Source organism: Gobio gobio, assembly GCF_949357685.1.
Source record: "Gobio gobio genome assembly, chromosome: 15".
In the NCBI taxonomy this organism is placed as follows: Eukaryota; Metazoa; Chordata; class Actinopteri; order Cypriniformes; family Gobionidae; genus Gobio; species Gobio gobio.
The window spans coordinates 24,775,074-24,797,224 of NC_137108.1; the positions used below are offsets into that span (position 1 = coordinate 24,775,074).

A 22,151-nucleotide genomic window follows, 5' to 3' on the forward strand; every position below is an offset into this window, starting at 1 on the left:
ATTCAGATGAAAGAAAACACTGGTACCAGTCACTTACCTGATTATTTGAATTTGAGCCATTTCTTTCTGAGTCTGAGAAACACAACGAGAAAAGGCAACATATCAGTTCACATTTGGTACATGTAAGTTTTAGTTAGTTTGTTAAGTTTAGTTAGTTAGTTTGACATTAGAATTAGTTTTTGTGAAGAAAACTTCTGCAAAAAATAACAAAAGACGGTTTACAATAAGGTCTCATTTCTTAACATTAGTTAATTTACTAACTAAAATGAACAATGAGCAATACATTTGTTACTGTATTTAGTCATCGTTGTTAACATTAGTTAATAAAATATAACCGTTGATTGTTTGTTTGTGTTAGTTCACAGTGCATTAACTAATGTTAACAATTACAACTTTTGATTTTAATAACGTATAAGTAAATGTTGATATTAACATTAACTTAGATTAATAAAGGCTGGAGAAGACTTGTTCTTGTAACAAATGAAACCTTAGCTTATTTTATTTATTTGTATTGTTAAATAAAGATATATATTTTTTAATTTGATAATACAATTTGATAATTTTATTATGTATATTGTTAACATATTAAAAAATTATATGATAAAATACTTTGTACTAAAATACTACTGATCATATTTGTTATAGTGCCAGTGAAGATATTATCAGGGTAAGTAAATATCTGAGCAGAAAAATCCTTTTTGTTGAGCCCTGTTACAAAAATATAATGTATCCATACCTGTGCTCTCCATCGGAGAGTCTGCCGCTGGATTCTCAACCTCTACTGGCTTTGACATCCTGATATCTATGAAAAACAGACAGAGAGGTATGAAATCAGTCATTATCTGTTGCTACATGCTGGAGCATTTCTGTTACGTTATAAGTTTAGTAAACACAAGTATGTTATATTTGGAATAAAAATGCTTTTTGATGATAGAGCAGCTCCAGATCTAGATTCCTTCATTCTCAAACAAGTGGAGACGTGACCAATCCAACAAATAACTAACAGTGATTACATCACCACAGATGTGTCACTTCAAATTTAACTGTAACTGAGCCCATGGGACTGTCCCAGTCCCTCGGCAGAGTGTGCAATGTAAACGTGTGTGAAATATATCTTCTTAGAATTCTAATAACATGTTTTGAAAGAGTGTTATGAAGTTCCGGTCTACATTGAAGTAGGTAGATACACATACATGCATTCTATATGTATAAGTCAGAACACACAACTGAACAGGTGTGTATGTTTTAGATGAATTCAAGCCGCAATTCATTTTATTTGTATGGCAGTTTTTACAATACACATAGTTTCAAAGGAGCTAAGCAACACCGGAGGTATAAACTCTGTAGCAAGAAAATCTCTCAAATTGACGTGCATAAACACACACACACACACACACATACTCACTCACACACAGAAACACTCACTTCCCTTTTGTGAAAATGCAAATAAAGCCAACGACTGACTAATAATATCACCCACCTGCATATACCACTATCTCGTCTGATCCTCTTTATCTATCTCCCCTTCAACACTCACATTTCATCTTTAATTTCTCACCCTTTCACCATTCCTTTCATCAATATTTCATTCCTGCCAACTACATGAAACAATGAGGCCTTTATCAGATACTGATAATTAATATCTGACTCCTCCAGGGGGCAGTGCAACGTTAAAAAAAAAAAATATATATATATATATATACATAGATTGTTTATAATAATCACAGAGAAAGTTACACAGGAAACCAGTTTCACTTTTATCTGTTGTGTAACTCATGTAAAAGCCACCAAAAAGCTGGAGAATTGCCGACTTCCTCAGATGATCGAATCCGGGGTCCAGCCACAGTGGTTGGCGAAAGGAAGTAAAAAGGAAGGAAAGCCCCTCTTGAGGCCCGTCAGGGAGCGGGCCGTATCTAATTCAGGGTTTTCACAGAACGGCCGGCTGGAAAAAAATAGTGCTCTGATAGCTCAGGGAATTTGAGAATAGTTTGAGAATATTTTCACATTGTGTCACACACAAGTTCTGACTATTTTGAGTAAGATTGGGTGTCATACGAATGATAACAATAAATGGTCTTTTAAGCTGCCGAGAGGTCTTCAGAGAGGACTGTATCGTTCATTTAAAGCAAAAAGGTCAAAGAAAAGTTTTTAATCATTGATCAATTTTAGTGAAACGTCACAAATTGATCTGACACCGTGCACTCTGATAACTTATTTGATATGCATTCACATATCAGATCTAGAATTTAAAGTTTGTTTTATATGAAGTGAACGTGCAGTTCATCATTCATATAAACTTAATATGAAAGAGTGCCTGATGGTTTTGGTGTTAATGTCTCACTTCCCTCTCTGTTTCCCCTCAGGCTGGGGCAAACACAACGTGTTAAACCAAACCCTTACTGTCGGGCCAGCTATTAATACTCATTCACACACGCTTGAATGTAAGTGTTCCTATCATATACAGTCTTTATACAGTAGCTGACACACACAGATCTATTTCTTACTAGATTCTGAACTTCTCCATTTAATAACTTCTGTATTACAAAGATCTCTGTTCTTATTATAAATCTGAAATAAATATGCTTACACTGCTTGCACGTACTGGAAATTATTTCCAAGCTAATAGTGTTTTACATGATTTTCAACTACTTAAAGACCAAGCAACCACATGCCAAGATGAAGAGCTTTCTTGGGACAATAATCAGGGCAATCTCAAATCTCCACCACTGTATGTATTTAGCTGCAAATTAATAATATAACGGTTCCAGTAGACACTTGCATCTTCTGACTGCTGATTTCTGGCCTCTCTGCCAATTTATTGAAAGTTCAGATAATCAGTAATAATGCAAGATGTCTTTAGGAACATGACACTGATTTTCGAGCTGGCCAACCTGCTAGACCCTTTTCACAGCAAGTAAAAGCAACAATGGGGTTTCTCATAGACTGTTTTAGCAAACACATACTATACTAACCGGTACACAATGGTCCACTAGTATACTAGTCCCCTCATTATTCCTGTACTGTGAGCTATCTTTAGGTCAAGTGTCAACTGGGATCTGGGAGGAACGGGGGAAACCCTATGAAGAACTTCACACTGGGTTTCCCAGAGGTTCCCTTGCACTTCCAGTCAACAAATATGATTGCATCACATCTTCAGTACTGAAAAGTGCTTTATCTGATGGATCAGCAAAAAACTAGATACAGCCTACATAATAGTAGTCTAATAACCTGAAGATTTTATGCACATAATATGTAAAGCACTTAAAAGCCAGATCTCTCTGAATTTAGGAAGAGGAAAAACGACTTTTGTATATCTAGTATATACCTAGTAATAATATCAATTATTTTGAGGATTTCAGCATTTCAGAAATCAGAACAACTCCACAAATCAGATCATTGACCACTTCTTACATTTGACTAAATTGCTTATGCTACAGCGAGACCATTAGATTGCATAGAATAAAATGGCATCTAAACCTCACTGTGGCAACAAGAGACTTGTGAGAAAAGCCACAGAGTTGAGTAGTTACTCCAAAAAATTATGTAAAAGAAAACCTTGGGTCTGCCAAAAAGCTAAAAGTTATATATGTTGTGCAAATTTAATACTGGCCACACTTCAAAAAACACCGTCCTCACAGTGAAGAGGGAGGTGGAAGCGTCATGCTGTGGCGCTGCATGGGCATCTTGTTTAGGTACAAGGGAAAATAAATGGTAAAAAAAATCTTGTTCTGTCTGCTGAGCTGAACTTCAGCAGGACAGTGCTCTTAAACTCTGAGTGGCTCAAGAACATGAAGGTGAATGTCTGACATTGGGCCAGATCTCAACCCGAATTCAGACGTGAGAAAACTGCAGTGCATAAACATCATCTGACTACCTAAAAAGCCTAAATCTGGAAGAAAGATTCACAAAAGCTCCATTTTGAACACTTGAGCCACACATGCCAAATGTCTCACAGTGGCATTTATAATAAAATTAAATGTATTTATTTAATGTATTTAATTATTTTATTAAAATTAACTTAAATTTTAAATAAATACAAAAAACTCATTAAACTAAAAATATTTATTAAGGCAAAACAATTTAAAGTTTCGGTGCTTTGAAATAAAATAATCACAGAGGATGCATCTGAATCTATTTGCAAAGTAGCACTGTAACATAAACTGACACTGAAATTCAAGACGTACATTTTGGAATTTCAGCTTTCAAGTAACTTTGCATATAGCTCTTCCTTTCAATTTCTCTATGCTGACCCTCTTGGTCTGATGACCACAAACGTCCCTGCATTTCTAACAAATCCATCAAAACAACTCAGAAGAGACCAACCTGACAACCACACAGATGCTCTGGACACATACCTGGCAACCACATATGAGAATAATCCATGGATGCGACAGGACCGGTCTTTGTCATGTTGATGAATAAGTGTGCACTCGTTCAGCAAGGTCCTCTTCCTCTCTCACACATGCACACACTCGTTCTCTGTCTGTCTCTCTCTCTCTCTGCTTCTCTAATGACTCTGTCAGTGTGCGGCCAAGAAGGAGGAACAAACTGATAACAAGTGGGGGGAACTCTCCACTCCTCCTTCTCTCCTCCCTCCGTCACCTCCTCTCTACGCTGTACTCACCCACACCACCTCCCCCTCCGTGCCCACTTCCTGACCCCGAGAGAGTACGAACGGAGCAGGCCAGAGCAGATATGCCACAAATGCATGTACAATACAATGCATTTTAAACTCGTGTGTTACAGGTTCGTTTCATCAGATTAATTTATGTGACGGTCGCATTTGGAGGATGAAAGGGTGAGGAAGGCGAGCGAAGGAGGAAGTGAAGCGCTGTCGATCGGTGGGCTGAGAGTGGGGTCAGGTGAACAGAGAGAGGATGAGAGAGGTTGAGAGTGGGAAGTCGGCAGTGAGGAGTGAGAGATGAAAGAATAAGCAGATGTTGAGATAGAGGTGAAAAGAGGGGGAGAGTTGTGCCGCTGGAAAGTGCTGGGGTTGCTGGAAAGAGTCGCTCACGAGTCCTGTGGTGACTCTCTCGGTCTCTCTAGCACACTCGTGTCACGCCGTATCTCTACTGTATATCAACACATCTATCACAACACAAGCCTCCATCAGAAAATACAGAACGAGGACGCTTGCTCACACGGCTTTTTTTCCGACCTCACACGTCCACACTGGTGCATGAATCACCCCGTAGGAGCCCAAAACAATGCAGAGAAAGCAAAACAAGCATATGTGTTGTGATATAAAACCTTAATGTGTCTGAAGCAGGAAGCAGGGATGGATCGGAAGCTGTACTCTTCAATGACTGAAAATAGAAATGTCCCAACTGTCCTAACTACATGTACCACATCAGAGAACAGTGTGGACACACCAAATAATTGTTTCATTTTAGAAAAATAGTACAGTTATTATATGCTATGAAATAACACAAATAAAGGTACATGGGATGCTTTTTTGAAGCGTTGGATATACTTTTCACTGCTTGCTCCAATTCAAATCACTAAAAAAAATTGTAAAGAAAATCATCCATTGTCTAGAAAATACATTTAAGCATGAGCATTTTGATAAAAAGGTCATAAAGGTCATAAGGAACAGTCACATTTTACTGGCCATGAATGTCTTTATTAGTTTTTGCCAGTATTTGCATTTTTAGAAATTTAAAAGAATTTAAGAAAATGTTATCACAATAATTTGAACATTAAATAAAGATTATTATTATTTTATATTATTACATAAAATCCTTATATGAAAAAGCTTTGCTTTCCCATGAAAGGAAGATTTTAGCAAATGTACATATACACAATTTGATATTGTATATTTATTAAATATTATTATAAGTGTTGAGCAAAGATAATGTTGATGCAGTGATGTAAAGCATTTAGGATGTATATGCATTTAACATATTTAACATATGCATGTGTGTGTGTGTGTGTGTGTGTGTATAGACTCTAAAAAATGCTGGGTTAAAAACAACCCAAGTTGGGTTGAAAATGGACTAACCCAGCAATTGGGTTGTTTTAACCCAGTGAATGGGTCGTTTTAACCCAGCGGTTGGGTTAAATGTTTGCTTAAAACAACCCAATCACTGGGTTGTTTTTAACCCAGCATTTTTTAGAGTATATATATATATACATATATATATATATATATATATATATATACATATATATATATATATATATATATATACATATATATATATATATATATATATATATATATATATATATATATATATATATATATATATATATATACATATACATATATATATATATATATATATATACATATACATATATATATATATACATATACATATATATATATATATATATATATATATATATATATATATATATATATATATATATATATATATATATATATATAATATATATATATGTATGTGTGTGTGTGTGTGTGTTTATATATATCTAATATATATATATATATATATATATATATATATATATATATATATATATATATATATATATATATATATATATATATATATATATATATATATATATATATATATATATATACAGTGAGGAAAATAAGTATTTGAACACCCTGCTATTTTGCAAGTTCTCCCACTTAGAAATCATGGAGGGGTCTGAAATGGTCATCATAGGTGCATGTCCACTGTGAGAGACATAATCAAAAAAAAAAAAATCCAGAAATTACAATGTATGATTTTTTAACTATTTATTTGTATGATACAGCTGCAAATAAGTATTTGAACACCTGAGAAGATCAATGTTAGTATTTGGTACAGTAGCCTTTGTTTGCAATTATAGAGGTCAAACGTTTCCTGTAGTTTTTCACCAGGTTTGCACACACTGCAGGAGGGATTTTGGCCAGCTCCTCCACACAGATCTTCTCTAGATCAGTCGGGTTTCTGGCCTGTCGCTGAGAAACATGGAGTTTGAGCTCCCTCCAAAGATTGGGTTTAGGTCTGGAGACTGGCTAGGCCACGCCAGAACCTTGATATGCTTCTTACAGAGAAACTCCTTGGTTATCCTGGCTGTGTGCTTCGGGTCATTGTCATGTTGGAAGACCCAGCCTCGACCCATCTTCAATGCTCTAACTGAGGGAAGGAGGTTGTTCCCCAAAATCTCGCAATAAATGGCCCCGGTCATCCTCTCCTTAATACAGTGCAGTCGCCCTGTCCCATGTGCAGAAAAACACCCCCAAAGCATGATGCTACCACCCCCATGCTTCACAGTAGGGATGGTGTTCTTGGGATGGTACTCATCATTCTTCTTCCTCCAAACACGTTTAGTGGAATTATGACCAAAAAGTTCTATTTTGGTCTAATCTGACCACATGACTTTCTCCCATGACTCCTCTGGATCATCCAAATGGTCATTGGCAAACTTAAGACGGGCCTGGACATGTGCTGGTTTAAGCAGGGGAACCTTCCGTGCCATGCATGATTTCCAACCATGACGTCTTAGTGTATTACCAACAGTAACCTTGGAAACGGTGGTCCCAGGTCATTGACCAGCTCCTCCCATGTAGTTCTGGGCTGATTTCTCACCTTTCTTAGGATCATTGAGACCCCACGAGGTGAGATCTTGCATGGAGCCCCAGTCCGAGGGAGATTGACAGTCATGTTTAGCTTCTTCCATTTTCTAATGATTGCTCCAACAGTGGACCTTTTTTCACCAAGCTGCTTGGCAATTTCCCCATAGCCATTTCCAGCCTTGTGGAGGTGTACAATTTTGTCTCTAGTGTCTTTGGACAGCTCTTTGGTCTTGGCCATGTTAGTAGTTGGATTCTTACTGATTGTATGGGGTGGACAGGTGTCTTTATGCAGCTAACGACCTCAAACAGGTGCATCTAATTTAGGATAATAAATGGAGTGGAGGTGGACATTTTAAAGGCAGACTAACAGGTCTTTGAGGGTCAGAATTCTAGCTGACAGACAGGTGTTCAAATACTTATTTGCAGCTGTATCATACAAATTAATAGTTAAAAAATCATACATTGTGATTTCTGGATTTTTTTTGGGATTATGTCTCTCACAGTGAACATGCACCTACGATGACAATTTCAGACCCCTCCATGATTTCTAAGTGGGAGAACTTGCAAAATAGCAGGGTGTTCAATTACTTATTTTCCCCACTATATATATATATATACATTCATATATATATATATATATATATATATATATATATATATATATATATATATCAGTGTTGTGCGTGAACGAGTTCAAAAGAACGCGTTCATTGAACACGCTCATTTTTTCGTGAACGTTGAACTGAACGCAACACATTTTTTAATAAAGAACTTGAACGTGAATTAGTTCACATTATGTGTCATGAACGGCAGACATCACTGTAAATGAACGTTGGAATTTGTTTTCCATTGAAAACTGAGTGACATCTGTTTTCTCTTTTGAAACGCAACGAGAGAAAGTTCCTCCCTCCTGTATTCTCGCTGGTGCCGCTTAAATCATGTATCACCAGACAGAAATGGTTTTGACATTGTGTGCGCAATGCATTGCGGGCAACGTAGTGTCCGGCTGCGAATAGTTGAATAGCATACTGGCTTCCGCACAACGTTACCCGTGATGAAATGCAGCAGAGCGGGGTAGGCATAGCAACGCCGCGTAGCAGGCAACGACGAGAGCGCGGAGGGCTAGAGGAGCGAGAGAGAGAGAGAGACAGACCAAAGACGAGAGTGAGAGAAAGCGCTGCAATTTAAAAAAAAATGGCTAGTGGAAGTTTGTTGTGCCTTTGAGTTTTGCCTTCATTACCTTCATTCAAGAGTTTTGCTCATTTCATACACACGCATATGTAGGCTATATATAATATCATATATATCAAATAATATATACATATTTCATATTATATATTCTTTTTTTAATTAAATGCTGGTAGATTTCATTGCACTAAGTATATAACTGGTCTACCTTGTCTGTACTGCTGCAAGTTTCATCACCTGGTAAGAAACCCACAATTGCAGTGTCATGAGCAAATGTCTACAATGAGCAGCTTCAAGGAACGTATAGTGATTTCTAGCTCGTAGTGTGAAAAAAAGTATTTATTTGAATATCTCACGAAAAAAGTAAAATGAACTGAACTTTGAACTAGTTCAGAATTAAAATTGTGAACTTTGAACGTGAACTGTTCACTTTGAGCATGTATGAACTGAACTTGAACTAGTTCAGAAAAGCTGTGAACTGGCACAACACTGATATATATATATATATATATATATATATGAATGTTTATTAAACATCAAATAGTTAAAAAGAACTAAACGTAATGGCTATGAGGTTCTGCGGATATAAACAGTCTGCTGAAATGATTTACAGTCAATGTAAAGTCCAAGTCCAGGACGTTTGGATGATATAAGAGACTGCAGTACTGTATATTCAACACTAGGAGGAGGCATTGCCCCACTTTTTATGAATGTTGTGAAGTTGAGAGTTTTTCTGGAATTTCCCAATTGATAAGCCTTATTTCAAATATCCTGGTTATTTCAAAGAAAAATTTAAGTGAAACAACCTGTCCAGTTTAGATTCTCATTAATATACAGACACACACACAAAGACAAATCTAACAAAAGACAGATAAGACACAGCTATACCGCTCATACTCACACTGCATATTCTCTCCATATGAACATTGATCTTTTCTTCATTTATTTTCTTATACATCACAAACTAATACAGATGGTAGCTTATATGGTTTGTGGTTTCACACAAAGAGAGCAGTGTGTCAGGTTCACGGTCATCGAGAGCCTGTGCGTATGCTGTGCGGCTGGTGGGGTTAAAGTTCACGACCCCAGAGGTCACACACCACAGACACGTCTGCAAATGTCACGGGGGTCTCAGGCCATTTGGCTGGCCCCTCATCACATGGTTTACGTGGAAACGTCACTCCTCGTAATGACATCATTTTTAGTTTGTGTGATGTCCTGCAGTCTGATGCATGTGTGAAACAAACAGGAACATCTCGTGATCCACCTGCAAATACGCCTCTATGAGTTCTAAAAGCTAGTATGTTTCTTCACCCGTTCCTCTTGCTCTCCTTCTCTCCATGTTTATCTGATCAGCTGTCTGTTTAAGAGTGCAAGCTCCAGGCCTCAAGAGAGCCATCAATCTCACAGCTGTCACAGCTCAGAGCCGTATGCGTGCGAATGTATGTGAGTGATTAGATACTAACTATTGCGCACAGCAAACACTCTCCGCGCTATAGATGCAATCGCGTTTACTCCAACACAAATGTGTCTTAGTCTTTAATGCTGATAACGTTACAGAGACGCCTTCTTTCCTTCCACCATTCCAGGCTGATACCTCCACCTCTTCACCTCCATAAACACAAATGTCCATTCCCTGCACTTTCCACTCGCTCCTCCAGCTGTTAAACTATCAGCATGTCCCGTAACGTAATGATAAAAATGCTCTTTTTAAATTGTTTCCAGACATTTGCTCTTTCTTTCCCTCTTTCTTCCCTGCTGGTCAGCAGACGCTGTGACATCACTGGACACTGCTCTGCACTGTGATTGGTCACTGGCCCACGTTGCCAGGCAACAGCAGTGAAAGGTCTCTTGTGTGTGTGTGTGTGTGTGTTTGTCTGTGCTTATGTGTATGTTTTTACCCCTGTGACAGACAGTGAAATGGTAAACGGAGAGTAGCTCTTGTGCTGATAAGTTTTCCTATCTGAAATGGAGCATTTTTCCTGTAATGCGAGGGCTGAGTATCGTTTCCCCTGAATGAGTGTGTGCATGTTTAATATTTAGGCTTATATTTGTGTGTGAACGCAGCTGTGTGTGAGAAAGTGTGTGTGTCTGGGGAAAAGGTGGTTATTGTTTTTGACACAGACCCTCATATTTCTGCATCGATCGATTCCTCTGACTCCCGACACGACAATAATCACGCGCACACACACACACACACACACACACACACACACACACACACACACACACACACACACACACACACACACACACACACACACACACACACACACACTTGGGCCTCTTTCTATCAGTAGCATTATTACTGTGCAGAGAGGTAGAGGGGGAAATAAGGAGCTGAGAGGAATTCATACGGCAGAACAGGAAAGAACGAGGATGCAGGAGAAAGTCAGGGCACTTGAAAAAGAAGTGCAGAGTGGGAGAATTGATAGTAAAATCTCACAGGGAAAGAAAAGGACATGGGGAGATGAAGAGAGATGAGAAAATAAATGAAAAACTTGGAAGATAAGACTAGAAAGTTGAAGGAAATGTGTGTTTGCGGGAAAAAAAAGTGCCACCAATCCGGTACTCTCGGTCGCTACAAATGGCCGCTCAAACAGAACTGAACTATCTATTTGTTGCAATATTGAATCAAACCATCACAGTTACAGTTACATTATTTCAAATATTCACAATATATATGCAACGATTTTACTTTCACAATGTATTGTGTGTGTGTATAAACCTCACAAAACATTTTAAGTTGGAAAGTTTAAAGTATTCCCATGAATGAGTTTAAACTTTCAATGAATTGATGCTTCATTCAAAATGTGCGTAATTTTTTGGTTTTTGGTTTTTGGTTTGCCTTAAATTCAGTAACAAGTTGATATATAATAGATTATTTTTATGTATTTGTTATTATTAATTAGTTTCTTTTTTATGAATTTATTAAATATGAATTAGTTAAATATTGATTTATTGTTATTTGTTATATAATGTTTATAATGTTACTAGTTATTGCTATACTGTGCATAAAATGAAAGTGATTAAATATTTTATATTTAATAAAAATGTATTATTTAAACTTTTTACTTTATTTGACCTTTTTTGCATGAAATGTTTTTAATCTATCTACAATGACTTTTTGGTGAAAACTACTGGTCCTCTGAACCATAAGCACCGATATCAGAGCAAATACATACATTTTGAGATATATATCAAATAACGTCAAAAGCCTGAAAATGACCACTATAATATTTTTAGCTATCTCGCCCAGCCCTACTGCAGTATAATAACAGAAGAGCATTACAAGAGAGAAGATGAAGGATTCATCCCATCTTTTTCCAATAAAAGAAGAAATGAGGGATTGAATTGGGGAGGATGGGGGTGAGGGTACAACAAAAGAGATGAGACACACATACACACACAAACCGTTGTTTTTGAGAGATGAGGAAGAGATGTTATTAGGTTGACAGCAGTGTAATGACGGCGCAACTCCAGAGCTGTCACACAGAAAAAGCACAAGCGCACGGTGATGGAGGACAAACGCGGACACGTTCACACCTACACTGTCACTTTCATGAGGAACCGTTTGCTTTGACGTGAAGGACGGGTCACGATGGTCAACTAGTGAGGCTGACTGGTATACCTGGAGTTTTTATTCGATTTTTTGGTTTTAAAAAGTTTTATTTAGTGCACGTCAAACTTCGGCTCAGGCTTTTCTAGTGCTCTAATAATTGCTTTTAAACACAAGAATCCACCTGATATACGATAGAAACCCTACATTTCCCTATTTTATATCACAAAGAAACCGTGCTTCTGTCTTTTCCGAGAGTTTCAGCGTTATAGTGCTGATTAAATGTGGTTACAGGAATGATTTGACCTTTAACCTGCCTTTCACCTTTCCCCTGTGCAGTTTTTTTCCCCTTCACGCTGTCTCCTGTCTGTCGTTCCTACTCATCAACTCATCAATATTCCCACTCACCCTCCATCTTTATCACAACATCCATCTTTCTCTCTCCCATAATCCCATTCTCCTTCGCTTTCCACCCCCCATCCTTTTTGTATCACTTCATTCCCCCTTTCGTTCTCTTCTCATCCCATTTCACTTCCTAAACTACATCACTCTCTCTATCCATCCATTTCCAGCTGCCAGTTCTTACCTCTTTTATTGTTTAATTTCCTTTCCCTTTTATGCCCCACTTGGACATCTCTCTATCCGTCCTTGTCTCTGTGTTTGTGATAATAACTAAAATAAGAGTTTCTTCTGCCATTATTTATTTCTCTCCTCCCGAGCGCAGGGAGATATCAAAACCTAGTCAGAGCCGGCACAGGGGACCCGTGCTACATTTGGGGAAAGGAGAGGTGGACTATGAGATGGAGAGAGCAAAACGAGAGGGGGTAGGGGCTCTACTGTTGTTAGATGGGGGTAGATGGGCTGGGGGGGTGTAGGAAATCGGTCTGGCTAGCGGAACAGCTTTTCACCTATCTCTCTCTTTCTTTCTCTCTCTCTCCCCATACTGCTTTGTATTCTGTGGAGATGACAGGGGAAAGCTTTATTGCTCTGAGTCGGTATCGATCGGGGCCCTAGGCAGGGGGGAGCGCACAGACGCCCATTAGAGGCACTTTCTCAACGACCGCTCCCTAAGAGCACAACCCCACCCTACCCCCCTTTTTTCTCTTTCTTTGCCTCTGAAATTCAAATTCAAGGTTTCTATCCTTGAGGCTTGACTGGGAAAGAGGGAGAGAAAGCGAGAGGAGGTGTAATCTGATAAAGAAAGAGCCAACAGAGACACAAAGCAAAGAAAATATATCAATATTTCAATAGCCTACGAATACATATGAAGTGCTACATTTCTCTTATCCTTTCAGCTCACTGTTATTCCACATCTTCTATCTTCTTAATAGCACATGAAAATATGTTGGTTTGAAATCAGTGATTTCATGTGAAAGTCCAGCACTGTGTAGTCCTTCAAACATTCACCGAAACAGTGAAAACACAAGGATGCACAACAAAGACTGTACACTGGCCCTGTGAATTGTGTCTAACACCAAAGAAATACTTTTCTACTATGTCTATGCGTTCAGATCCCAGTGGGATTTCACACTCTGGAATGAGGCCTATACCACCTGTAATCTCCCTCTTCACAGAATTCCTCACTTTTAAATCAAAGTTTGGCAAGACAAGAATCTCACCTTCCTATTCACCTCTTCTTGCTCTCTCTCTCTCTCTCACACTTCGACCAAACAGAAAGAAAATGCTTTCTGGTACCTCCCTGGCTATCCAAAATCACACATGGTATACTATAAATATTAATTCTCTATTATAGCTGAAAAAGCCTGACCTGCAGAGACTAAACTTTGACCTCGGGGAATTTAAAGTTCTATCTGCACATCTCCTCTGTCCTTATAGAGTGAGTTAAAAGCTACAGTGGTCTAGTGCACATATCCCAGAAATTGAGCCTTGCTATTCATGTGGAAAATGGAGATTCAAATCTGGCCGGTCCCAGTCTCCTAAGTAATTTCCTCTAAACTCTTCTGCATCTATCAATACAAATTGACATAATTATATATATATATATATATATATATATATATATATATATATATATATATATATATATATATATATATATATATATATATATATATATATATATATATATATATATATATATGCAACATGTGTATTTGCAACAGCATTATGTGACTCCTAAAGTTGTATATCTTTACTAACTTTTTATATTTGATATCTCTTCTTTTCTAGTCATTGAGTACTGGTATGGTGTGACCTTCCAATATGAATCTCATTACATGTTTTTAGCCTGACAAACCCTGAAAAGTCTGTCTCTATAACCACATGGGAATAGTTGAAGAGACTTCGACGCAGCACAATCGTGCACCATGTTTACACATGTGAGTCAATCGCTCCCACGCCAATCGATGGAAAGAGAGAGAGAGAGAGAACAGGTTACCTTTGGTCATTAAGACAGGGGGAATCCCAGACTTAGGGTGGTTAGGGGGTTCATTGATAGAGAGAGAAAGAGAGAGAGAGTATTTGGCAAAGAGAGAGAGCAGACAATTATCTGTATTGATTAAAGGGAGGCAGCACAGTGAAGAACAGAGCTCACTATGTGTCGATCAATAGAGAGAGAGAAAGAGAGACAGAGAGAGAGGGAATTGTTTGGGGAAAGAGGGTCAATAGGGTGGGAACGAGATAGGGACAAAATCAAGTGTGAAAAGGAGAACAAGAGCGAGGGTAGGTGATAAAATGATGAATAAAATAAAAATATGTTTATGAATTCATATTGACATCATAATGATTACAAGCGTCTAGCACATGCATTCAAATGTCTAAATTTGGCTGTCAAGTTCAGATACAATAGCCTTTAAAATGCCCATAAAATTACAAAATTAACTTGTTTTAAAAATGAATAATTTTTTTTTTCTTTGGTCATGTATTATTTTGCCTATATGAATAAAGTGGATCAGGGCTGCCATTGTTGCCCACTCAAAAAAAAAATGTTGGGTACTTTGTAGCCAAGACCACGTCTTTTCCTCGGAAATCCGTGAAACACCGGGACAAAAGCTTCAAAGAGGAGTAACAACAAGGGAACTGTGTAGACACAAGCAGTGCAGACAGAGCCACTGCTTGCCCCTTCTCAAAATATTAATCCCCTTTCAGACAAACTTGACCCCCAACACACACACACAGACACACACACACACTCCCCTTTTCCGCTACCATTAGGAGTCGAATGCATATCTACAGACTGCGCTGGTCGTTGCCTAGTAACCGTGACCCTCACCAGCCAACACCAGAAACAACACAACATTCATTACATCCTCTGACTCAGTTGTTGATTAGTAATGTAACATTGTCCAAAAAGCATGCATTAGTGCACCTTAGCTGGAGTTTTAAAAGCAAAGTTTTAAACAATGAGAGCATGCATGTAAATGCATTAGAAAAAGAAAATGCATTAGTTTAAAAACAAATAAGACAGGAAAAATACACAGGAAAAATACAATCATTGTTACTGATTTAAAAAGGAAATTCACAACTAATAGTGATACAGATTATTAGTATGTTTAAGTGCCAGATAATCAATTCTTAATTGTTTTGTTTCTACTTTTTTGATACAATAGTAAGCTCATAATCATTAGACAACAACAATAAACACAATGCATAATATGAATATCAAATTTCATTACTTTTATATAGAGCAACATTATAGAGCTATCACTATTATTATTATTATTAATGAATATACCTACATTTTGAAAAGTTATATGCCAAAAAAAAAAAAATCATCTTGTTTTAGGCAGTCTAGCTATTAACATGCTCTACATTCATAACTAGAATTTTGAAAACAACTAACAGAAACTACAACTGGAAGGTGGGATGGTGGAGCGATGTCAACACCGGAGTGAGTTAAAGAGATAGTTCACCCAAAAATGAAAATTCTGCCATCATTTACTCACCCTCAAGTTGGGCAACCAACCAGTTGATGGACCCCATTGATTTCCATAGTATGGGAAAATAAATTGGAAGTTAATGGGGCCCATCAACTGTTTGGCTTCCGACTTTCTTCAAAATATATTATTTTGTGTTCAACAGAAAAAAGAAATTCATACAGGTTTGGATTTGGAACACCTTCAGGGTGAGTAAATGATGACAGAACTAACATTTTTGGGTGTACTATCACTTTAAGCAGCCACTTACAGCTGTTGTGATTCTCAGAATTATGCGTTTACATTTAGCAAAATACAACCAACCAACTCTTTGTGTACTAATTAAAGAAAAGTATTTTTCCTAAATAATTTAAAGGTTACTTAGACATGAGATCAGATTGCATCATGGGGACAAACCTTACAGCCTAAGATGAGGAAAGGTTACGCGAAGGAGCACTCACACACACACACACACACACACACACACACACACACACACACACACACACACACACACACACACACACACACACACACACACACACACACACACACACACACACACACACACACACACACACACACACACACATTGTGTTTTCATGTTTTATGGGGACTTTCCATAGACATAATGACTTTTATACTGTACCTTCTATCCCCCTACACGAAGCCTACCCATCACAGAAAACTTTTAGCATTTTACATTTTCAAAAAACATCACTTAGTATGATATATAAGCTGCTTTCCTCATAGGGACTAAAAAAAGGATTTTGGATCCTTTGCTGGGACAATTTGTCCCCATAACTTAGGGTTTACCAGGACATACACACACACACACACACACACACACACACAAACACACGCACACTATAGCACCCGCACTGATAAAAGGCCTGTTTAATATGAATCAGATCTCAACGGATACGGCAAGGACACAGAGTCTGCGCACATTGTAATGTACCAGAGTAAATACTTATTTACATGTATATAGCACACACAAACACCCAGTCAAATAACTGTGTAAGGAATTTATAAATAGAGGCTATAAATACAACAACAGAAGAGCCGCCTGGGTCTGAAATACTAATGTTTTGAAAAAGAAAAGGAAGAGAGTCCTGAAGAAAGATTAAAAACACGAGAGGTGTATTCAGGTGTATAGTTATGCATGCATGACATCACAGGTCCCCTCCCCCAGCCGTTGGGAGTGGGTGCCTTGGAAACGGTCGCTAAGGGAACAGACGACTAAGAAAGAGAGAGGGAGTGAGAGAGAGAAAGAGAAAGAGTGAAGGTGAAAAAGAGCGGAAGAAATAAAAGAGAATAAGAAAGCATCCTGTGCTGCCGTGCAAAGGAAAAAAGGAGGAAAGCACCAAAAGAGAGTGAGAGAAAGAGAGGATGAGACATAAAAGCAGATACAATATCTTACGAACATTACAAACAATATTACATAAGTCATATTAAATACAGCTCATTAGATTATGCGCTCTAGCAAGTTAAGCTAACTAAATGAGACATGACATTCTGAATGTGAGATTATTACATTATTTAAGGCAGCAGCAGTGGCAAATAAGTCTAAGTCAAGGCCTGCAGAGCAGCCAGTGTTCCTGTTCACCTGTTCTACACATCCATCTTACTGTTCACTAATACAAAAGAATGAAAGAAATGAGCCGCTGGGCTTCTAATGCATTTGATATGATTCTCAGTATATCTGTAAAACACACACACTATCTAACTAATGTGAAAGCTGATTAATATCTCTGGAAAATATTTCATTTGCCAGCCATCATAGAGGAAATTATTCAGTGCTATGTTCTCTAATCATTTGGCTTTAATGTAAATTTATGCTGATGTAAAAGTTCACATTTCCATTTATATCCCATATACTCCTGCAGCCACATAAACCCGGGCCTAAGACAAGCATCTCATGTTACATCATTCATGAGTCTCCTTGAATATCAAACTGCTTGAGTACTGTATATATCACCATGAAAACACATACTCTCCACCAAAAGAGAAAAATAAAGGGGTGGAGATTTGCAAGGCCATTCCGATTCAGAAAATAACCCTCTGCCTTCATTTCTACTAAAAAGTATTATTCTGGGTTCAATACAAGTTAAGGCCAGTCAACAGTATTTGTAGCATAATGTTGATACCACAAACATAATTTAGATTTGTCCCCAAAGATCAATGGTGAGACGCTTACAATGGTAGTAAATGCAGGCCAGTTTTTAGAGATTTTAAAAGCAGTGAAGGTTATAATTTCTAAAAGCACCTTGCAGTCTTCTGCGCTGCTTTTCCATTGTTTCGTTTTTTTATGTAAACACACTAGACGGACATGTTTGTCTCGTGCAAGACAGTGTTCAAGTTCAAAAGTTGAGCAATTAAAAATGCATCTCTAGACCTTGCTTCTCTCACTGCAAAAACAGTTGCTCTTGTCCTTTTTAGGGCAGTTTTAAGGTTTTAGGTTACATTTTCATGGTAACAAAGTTGTAAAATTGGATATAACTTTACACAGGAAAAGTTGGTGATTTTTTTTAACACTCATATTGTTTGCGTTGTGTCTATACTTTTGAAACGGTGAGTATTTTAACGTTTACTGATTGGCTCCATTCATTGCCTCACTGTAACCTCACTTTTTTAAGAGATGTAATCACTTTGATGTAATCAACATTATGCCTCAAGTGCTGTCGATCGATCTTAACTTGCACTAAATCCGAAATATTCCTTTAAACTGATATTTTAACGCAGGATTCAAACCAACACCAGGAGTCCGTGTGTCTAAATATATCCCAAACTAGAGGCTGATGAAGAATCAAGCTTTTCCAGGCTTTTTAATAGAGGGTATGCTACTTTTCCCCTTAACTTTCGGAGTGTTTCGCATGGCATGAGGCGTTAAGGTTCGTTAAAACTTACAAAAGTGGCAGATGCCGCTATCAGCTGCAACACAGCTGGGTACAAAACATCCAACTAGTTCCAGGACCATCCAAATGTGAATTTACAGATGCTTATCCACGCGAACAAGAGTGTATGCGGTGGGCGCATGAGATAGAGAAAGCAGGGATCCCAAACCGACATGTTCTCATTTATACTGATAGGGCTGTTGTATCTGACTCCACAATACTATTGCAGCATTGTGGGTAAATGGTAGACTACCCCCACCTTCTACCCGCTAGGTTGAGTCTTTAACCTTGACCTCTCGTGCCTCTGCCTCCAGTAATGAAGTCAGCCCCCCCCCCCCCCCCCCGCTCCCTATCCCCCCCCCCCCCCCCCCCCACCCATCTATCTGCCCCCAGCTCTGCTGTCCAGCGCTCCTCATTCATAGTAAACACTATTGATTTTTCAGCACAGAGAGTAAAAAAAGCCATGAATTTTAATGCTACTATCTCTCCCTCGCTCTTGCTCCCTCTCTTCCTCTGTCATCCTTTCCTTTCATGCGTTTTCCCTCCATCCCTTCATCCCATCTTCTTCTCTTCAAGATGTAAGGGAGGGCAGAAGTTGAACCAAGTGTGTGTTTGTTGACTATAAACTTTGGGTACATGAATGTGTGTGTGTGTGTGTGTGTGTGTGTGTGTGTGTGTGTGTGTGTGTGTGTGTGTGTGTGTGTGTGTGTGTGTGTGTGTGTGTGTGTGTGTGTGTGTGTGCGGAGCGCTAGCTACCGCTCTCGTCTCTTTCACCCTCTGTGACTGAGACCGATTGATTTTGCTATAAGCAGTGTTGAGGCTATGACAGGCCAGAAGCGACAGACAGAGGAGCTCATCAACGTCCAATGAACACGGAAAAAAATCTCCTTAAAAATCCCTCCATCATGCCACACCAAGACTGGCGGAGAGAGAGAGCAAGAGATACGGAGAGAAGGACAGATAAGCCTTTATAAAGAAACCCCATTAAACATCCCGCAACAATAAAGATGGAACAGACAAACAGCGCAGACTACATTGGTGAGGGACACCATTTAGAAATCACATTATTGTCTGAAATGGAAGTATAAGTAAAGGGATAATGAACAGACAGACGGTTATTATCGCAAAATAAGGGCCACGACGCAGGGAGACTATCAGTAATGAAATAAATAAAAATACGGATTTATCTCAAATAAATAAATGTGTCGATATGGAATATTAAATTGAGTTCGAATTATTTTACAATATTACCTGCATGGTAGCTTCCTAAAAACAATAAAAACAATCAGGCCAGCTACAGACAAACAATGCAACGACCTTTCAGTAATATTAATATTTAAAGAATAAGTTCGGCCAAAAATTTAAATTTGTGCGGTTTCAAACCTGTATAACTTTATTCTGCGTAGCACAAAACTGAAAATAGTGTTGGTTACTATTCAGTTCCATCGGTTTCAGTTTTCTGGTCACAGCGTTGCCATGGATGACGGCGAACATTATAGGAAATAAAAGACCACTGAATTTAGTGTGTCGGAGAACCATAAAACCCATAAAACTGTTCCTCATACAATCTGCAGTTCAACATATTTTTATGACTTTAATCATTTCTGCTATGTTGCCTAAGCTCCCTCATTGTACGTCTCCTCGGATACGTTCCACAGAAAATGCAGTCATTCAGCCGTGATCCCTACAGCATTCCAGGTTTAATGTCCATCTGCATCATCAGACGCTGGACACCAATCGAGCTCATATGCATTGATGGTAATAAACTCACAGTGCAAATTGCTTTCGCGGAATACAATTATCCCATCAAAGCATGTACGAGAAAGGCTGTCAAATTAAAGCTAAAACATCTCTGTATTTTGGTGTTGTTTCACAAGTCAATGGAAACAATTTTCTTTTTAAGAAGTGATGAGAACATGCTGCATAATGGATATAAACTTAAAGTAATCTAATGCAATAGGCCTTTTATGTACTCAGGTGCAGAGTACAAATTGGCAAGCCATGTATTGATCGATAAACCCGGATTGAAGGAAACCCTGTTAACAGGAGCCTGTCTGGGGAGTCGGGCTCCATCCCTCCCCTCTCTCCATCTTAATTTGATTGATGATCATACTTGTCACTCAAGGCAGCATGTGGCCAATTACAAGATTTGTACGGGTAGGTGGCTGGTGGTTTCGGCTTGTGTTGTCAGTTAAAAATGCTGTGTGGTTGTAAGTGGCCCTTTTCGGGGTAAAACTGTATTTGTTACCTCATTTTACTGCAGCTTGTGCTGTTTTGTGAGGATTAAAAGGATAGTTCACCCCGAAATTAAAACACCCTCATGTTGTTCCTAAACGGCATGGCTTTCTTTCTTCTGTGGGACATTAAGGGAAGATATTTTGAGGACACAGTCTCAGTGCTTTGTTTTTATTTTTTTGGCCACACAATCAGTCAATGGACGGCAAAACGATTTGGTTACCAAAATGTCTTCTTTTGTGATCCACAGAACAAAGAGATGCATACAGGTTTCAGGAAAGACATGAGGGTGAATAAATGATGACAGAATTTTCATTTTTGTGTGAACTATCCCTTTAACAGTAAATAATGCACTCCAACTTCAGGATGCAGAAAAAAACTCTTATGAACAAAACCAAAGGGCTTAAAAGGATGAAGGCATGGTATAAAGAAGGAAGATTCATTCTGTCACCTCTCTAACAGTTCATTTACTGTTTCTCAAAAGCATCCAGGAAGAAATATCCTAAACAATACAAGCATATACAGTATAATAACTTACACTGTAACACTGGGACACTAATGTAAACTAAATCAAACTGTATCTATTAGATTAAATCACTGAATTTTAGAATGATCATATAATAATATAATTATCAATAATATGAATTAATAATGGATAATTAATCATACCAATAATTGCCATTTTTAAAAATCAAAACATGAAACAAGACAACCTTAGTACCATGAAAAAGGTAAAAAAAAAAAAAAAAAACCCTGATAGAAATTCACTAAACCCTGCATGTGAACTGGAGACCTTGATCGCTATAAATCTTAAATGAAATGGAGGAAGAGAAAAGATTTAGGTCTTGAGCTTGTTCATG

The 22,151-nt window shown here is 38.0% G+C and overlaps 1 protein-coding gene across 3 annotated transcripts in view; it reads right to left on the reverse strand.

The window, feature by feature from the left end:
* The window catches only part of pou2f2b (POU class 2 homeobox 2b), a gene marked incomplete at its 5' end in the record, with an annotated part of 39,902 nt that overhangs the window by 12,303 nt on the left and 5,448 nt on the right, over positions 1-22,151 (reverse strand). Inside the window, 3 exons of one of the 3 annotated variants that reach the window (XM_079837932.1) lie at positions 38-72; positions 737-802; positions 4,356-4,532. In XM_079837932.1, the coding sequence (XP_079694058.1) occupies positions 38-72; positions 737-802; positions 4,356-4,410 (156 nt within the window). Of the gene's footprint in view, positions 1-37; positions 73-736; positions 803-4,355; positions 4,533-22,151 lie in introns of those variants that run through there. The other 2 variants (XM_079837933.1, XM_079837934.1) reach the window with 2 other exon arrangements.